Source organism: Gallinula chloropus, assembly GCF_964237585.1.
Source record: "Gallinula chloropus genome assembly, chromosome: 11".
Taxonomy (NCBI): domain Eukaryota; kingdom Metazoa; phylum Chordata; class Aves; order Gruiformes; family Rallidae; genus Gallinula; species Gallinula chloropus.
The window spans coordinates 10461712-10467903 of NC_140096.1; the positions used below are offsets into that span (position 1 = coordinate 10461712).

Consider the following 6192-nt stretch of genomic DNA (forward strand, 5'->3'; position numbering starts at 1 on the left):
AATACCAGATAAATCACATAACAAAAACTACTGTTTCTGCACCAATTCTGACATCTGTAGAGCTGCTCCAGCATCCTTTGAAGTATCACTAACAGGGATGATAAAAATACAGCAGCAGAAAACAACATGGTTATGCCAGAACTGTAGGACCAAATCCACGACCTTCACACCATCAGTTCAGGGGCAACCAAACTCCCAACTTTGGTCCTGATTTAGCCAACTTTTAGAGCATGCCTTTCACTTCAGACATAGGGTTAGTCCTGTTCTTTGTAATGAGGCCAAAAAGGTGCTTGAAATTATATAGGCTCTTGATTAGCTTACTCAGGAGCTGAAACATGGTGGAAGCAGGTGAAAAATTGTAATATTCCCAAGCCATTTGACAGTTGACAAGTTACTTGAAATTATTAAAATATCCCAGAAAGTGGAATCTGAAGGTGAGAGAAGGAAAATACATGACAATGTACATATGTTGTCACTACTTATTAAGTAGTAACAAGTGGTATTAAAGGATGCATATGCATATGGATGATCCATAGAGATCAAAGTACATCCAAGGCATATGGTTAGATAAACAATGAGCATGTTGCATCATTCCTGTGTTTAAAAAATACCTCTGTGGTCTTCCAGCTGTTTCAGGTGTGAAGGCTGAGGGAGATTTTTTCAGGCAGGCCAGAAAGAACAAATTTGCTCATTTTGCTCATTTTAGCTGTTCGCTGTGAAATTCATTTGGAGTTTCATTATAACCACCAAGTATTTCATGTTATTAACCTCTGAGTAGTTTTAGATGAAGTCTATATGGTTTACTGCATTTACTTTGAGTCATGGGTTATACAATAACACAATGGTTTCTCAGCAGGATTAAAACCCAAGTGCATTAAAATTCAATTAAAAGCCTGTGACAAGTGCAGTGGTTGACTCAGACCGTTAACTGGGATTGTGTCTCTGAGAAACGACCTGCTTTGTCACTGCACTGGGGAAGGAAGATGCATGTTTGTAATAGCCAAGTGAAATGTCAGGCGTGCTTGTATTTGAACAAGTTCTAACACTTGTCTCTTCATTTCTGTTTCTCCTTAGTTAGCCAACCAGCATCACAATGACTGAGGACTTAGACCACAGATTTAGTTGTCTCACCTGGGATCAGATTAAAATCCTGGATCAAGTTTTAGCTGAGGCCATACCTATTCATGGGAGAGGAAATTTTCCAACACTGGATGTAAAGCCGAAGGATATCATTCATGTGGTAAAGGAGCAGCTCATTGAAAAGCAAATCAACGTTAGAGATATCCGTCTGAATGGTTCTACAGCCAGTCATATCCTAGTGAAGCAGAATGGAACCAGCTACAAGGACCTAGACATCATTTTTGGGGTAGAACTTCCAAGTGAGCTCGAGTTCCAGGTTGTTAAAGAAGCAGTTCTTAATTGCCTGTTGGACTTCTTGCCAAAATGTGTCAATAAGGAAAAAATCACTGCTCAGACCATGAAAGATGCCTACGTGCAGAAGATGGTCAAAGTCTCCACTGACCACGATCGCTGGAGTCTCATCTCACTGTCAAACAACAGTGGCAAGAACGTAGAACTGAAGTTTGTCAACTCGCTCAGGCGGCAGTTTGAGTTCAGCGTGGACTCCTTCCAAATCATACTGGACTCCATATTAAACCTGTACAGAGCAACAGACTGCGAACTGGCAGAAGACTCTCACCCCACTGTTATCGCTGAGAGTATGTATGGAGACTTCAACGAAGCGATGGACCACTTAAAATACAAACTGATTTCCACCAGGAACCCAGAGGAAATCAGAGGAGGTGGCCTCCTGAAGTACAGCAATCTCCTGGTTCGTGACTTTAAGCCAGCGGATGAGGCTGAAATTAAATCACTGGAACGTTACATGTGCTCCAGGTTCTTCATCGATTTTCCAGATGTTGCTGAGCAGCAGAGGAAAATCGAGTCTTACCTGCGCAACCACTTCATCGGGGAAGAGAAGAGCAAGTATGACTACTTGATGACTCTGCGTGGAGTTGTAAACGAGAGCACAGTCTGCCTCATGGGACACGAACGAAGACAAACTCTGAACATGATCACAATTCTGGCTCTGAAAGTGCTCGGAGAACAAAACATCATCCCAAACGCAGCCAACGTAACGTGCTATTATCAGCCTGCTCCATATATCAGTGACAGAAACTTCAGCAATTACTACATTGCTCATGGACAACCACCTATCATCTACCAGCCCTACCCATTTCACATACAAATGCAAAGCAGCATGGTTTAGGAACACAATAACCTCCTCAGCACTTACTACTCCTCTCCCTTTCCAGTTCTCTCCGTAATAAAGGTCTCATTAAAGCAAGTTTTATCACCAGTTTTGATTTAAGGACATATTTCTGTGCAAGTTGCCAAAGTTATTTGGTTGATCAATGTCTAAACCACTGTTAAGTAGATCATAAAATAAGTGAAACATCTGTCACTCATGAGGTATTGATACCCCTACGTGTGTTTGGGCTATACTGGTTTGGGATTGTTTTTTTTTTCAATGAAAAGAGAAGGATATAAATTATTCTAGTTTTATAAAATGAAATGCACTAAGTTCTGGGTTCTAAAAAAATTATTAAGTGAAGTTTAGATAGTGTGAGTGAAAAATTAAGCCAATAAAATACCTCTCAGTAGAAAAACCTGATATTAAAAGCGATAGTGTTCTGGCCACACTAAAATAGATCATCCATCAGTTAAACCCATGCACGTCCAGCAACATTTGTTTGCAGCACCTTTGGAAAATACATGTTGATGGGCTGTTTCTTGGTGGTTTGAGCTCTGCTTTACAGGCCCTGGTCTCATCAGTGTTTGGGTGAACCCAGAGGTCCCTCTCTCACCAGAGTACTGTTTAGGAATAGGACCCTACTGAGACCAGACTCAGCATTTTTACATATCCAAAATTCCCACTCAGCTGAGTGAGGGATTCGGTTGCTGAAGTTGAACCCCAGGATCTGTCTCACAGATAATGAAGGCTGTAAGAGATAGAAGTATTCTGATTAAATTGGTCTTAAAAAAATAAGGTAATAGAATAAGAAAGAAGGTGAAAATTGAGCACATAGGGCTTGATTTCTATTGCTAATCTGTTATTGATCAGAGATGCTTCAATGCATAATAAAAGAGAGTCAGGAAAAAAACCCAAAAAATCCAGGACTGCCTTGGTTTTAGGTGAATTAAAACAAATCCTTGGCAGTGGCATTGAAAAATTTTACACTCAATGTCCTCTCATATATTTAGATACCTGCACACGTACACTAGTAGCAAATGAAGATTTCTCTTATGATCAGGAAGTAAAACATTAGTTACAAGTTTGTGTGTGTGAGTGTTTACCAAAGATAAGTTTTAAACATGTCACATAAGTGCCTCCCTGTGCCAGTTGCTCCGTGAAAGTCCCAATGCTGTTGGCAATTGTGCTAGAGAGCTCCTGAATGACAAGAAGGGAAACATATGCCCTTGGTACTCTGCTGATGGGCTGCAAAGTGTTTGTGGCACTGCAGGTCAGAGAGGTTTGCACCACTTGCTTCAGCATGAGCAGGTTTGGGACAGGTGGATTTAAGGTGTTCTCACTGAAACTCCTCCGGTTTCGATGCCAAATATGGTACAAGAAAGACTGGGAATGAAAAGGAGATGTGAAATGGGTGCAGTTGTCAAACTGGAACAGCTCAGCTGGAAACACAACCAGTAGAGGAGTTTCCTACATTGGATGAGCAGCACGTCACTGTGTCACACGATGAGTTCATCACTGGTACACAACTGTGTGTCCTTGTCATCTATGAAACCACTGACTACATTTTATCTATGTACAACAGGTGTCGGGTCTTAGAAATGTTCTGCTGCCTGGGAACCAGTGCTGGATTTGTTTTACACAGAAATGTGCTACGACCACCCTTTTAACTTAAACATTTCTAAGATTTCTAAGGTCTGTGGAGTCCTGTTGCCAGTGAAATGTAGCTTTCCTTTGCCCATTATTTGCCTGTATAGTAGAACAAGGAGCTGTTTGAAGACCACAATGCTGACCATCATCACTAAACTCTTTAAACTCATTTTGGTTTTCTTTTTTTTGGGGGGGGTAAAATATAGTGCAAACCCCAATGTTTCTGCCACATCAAAAGGGTGTACTAAATCCACTTGGGAGCTGATTCATTTTGTGATGTCTTTCACGAATATCTTACTATTGCTTTTGCTTATTTTTCAAGTATGTCCAATCCTGTGCCTAAAAGCTCTCTTTATTTCACTTCCATTAGAACCCTTCCATTAGCTAAACTATACTTAATAAAATCTGCAATTCCAACTGCTGTGTTATCAAATATGATAACAGTAGATTTGCATGTAAGCTCTTCAGCTCTTCTTGGGAATTCCCCCTGTCAGAAGCAAAATGGAGTGAAATGTGGTGGATTTCATTATTTTTTAAAGATTAATTATTCGATTGAGCTGTTTAGATTACAAAGGGAACCTTTACATTTAGTTTGGTATTTGCCAAATTAAATAGCACTGTGAAACTCTGTAAGAGCCTTATGCAGGTTACATCCCTGGTAACGCTTGTGCTTCAGCCCTCAGTATGTGTGAGCTGAAGAGCTCAAAGCTGGACTGGGCACAGCTGGGACTTTTGGATGAATCTACAGGAGTTAGGCATCCAGATGCCTTGAGCTTCAGTGGAAACTGGGCTCCTAAACTCCCTAAATTTGTTTGGAAAATCTCACTCCACCTGCACTGGCCTGTGACCTTCATGTCATGTAGCCCATCAACTTAATACTCCTCTACTCCAGGTTTCCTCGCTGGCTGGGTGGAGAAATGGGTTGATGTTCTCAAGAACTGGGAAACAGGTCAACCAAGAAGGGACATTTCCAACATGTCATGTACAGCCAGTGATCCATTACCTGGAGAAGTGTTTCCAAAAGTCAGTTCATGACCAACAAGCAGAGACCTGTATCACCCTGTGTAAAGGACTATAACTCTCTTCTTGAACCAGGCATGGTGAAAAGTATCAGGAATGGTGAACTAGCTCTAGATTTGTATAAACCAGCCTGCCCACTTGCATGGCAACTGTCTATTGAAATAGATGGATTTGATTCTGTTATGCCTCTGTTTATACAGCTGAGTTAGATAAAGGAAGGACTCAGCCAAAGTCCATAGAGTTGGTGGAGGGAATCCTCCTCCCTGTGATGGGCTCTGTGTGAGACCCCAGAACGGAGTAGAGGACTTAGAGGAGTACTTAGAGGTAAAGGTACAAAGACATCAATATGCAAAAATGTCTCAGGTATAAACAAACCCTTTAAATTTATTGAAAAAGGTCTTGTATTTCTTACCTAGAGGTAGTTTGGGTTTGAAGGCAAAGTGAGGTTTACGGTTTTCTATATGCTTAGGTATAGAAAGATCTCACATATCTCCACATACACAGGCAGGTAACAAAATCTGATGGTTTTAAGCATTTCCTTCCAAATGTTACACTGATACCTGGCAGCAGTATTTAACCTGGAGACTGATTTTTTTTTTTTTTTGCCAAGGTAGCTGGGATTTTGTAAACTAATATTACAAAGGGGCTGATGTACAGGCTGCTGCTTGCAAAACACTGATACCAGTATGTAAGACAAAATATTGTAACTACTCCTGTTGTTACCAATTTTCCTATGTCAAGATATGAATCTAGAAAGAATTGAGAGTTTCCTCAGTACCAGTCTCCTGAGCTTCATGTTTACATTGTAGTTATAGCTCGTCGTTACGATCTGTTCAATAATAATAATACCTGGAAATTGTAATGCTGATTTTATTTAATCACATGCAACTTCTTAAGGTTTACAGCTTAATCTAATGTTGTCAGGACCTCAGTGTTACAGTTTCAAGTGCTTTCCTAAAAAAAAGAGGAAAAAAAAGGTAAAAAAAAAGTTGTTTGAATTTTGTGTTCTGTTGTAAAAGGTCTGATTGAAGCATTTACTTTATGGTAGTTCCTTTAAAATGTAATTTGTGAGCTTTATACTTCATATGTTCCAAAGGTTTACTTGGCAATGGGTACAGTTGTCCTCAGTCAAGATGTTCTATCACCTGTTGTGTTACATGGAGCCCACAGACCTGTGGAACAAGGGGGCTGACTGAATGCTGTGTTGCTTTGAGTTTCCAGCTCAAATTTGGCGTCACACACGTGTGACTTGTAAAAATAGGTACTACCTG

General features: G+C 40.4%; 1 protein-coding gene across 1 annotated transcript; it reads left to right on the forward strand.

Annotated features, from left to right (window-relative positions):
- Positions 1-1084: 1084 nt before the first annotated feature.
- Positions 1085-2269, forward strand: TENT5D (terminal nucleotidyltransferase 5D; the record flags this gene model as incomplete). Its single annotated transcript, XM_084269203.1, has 1 exon — positions 1085-2269. Exon 1 carries the CDS (start codon positions 1094-1096, stop codon positions 2267-2269), a length of 1176 nt encoding a protein of 391 aa, XP_084125329.1. The 5' UTR covers positions 1085-1093.
- Positions 2270-6192: the final 3923 nt, after the last annotated feature.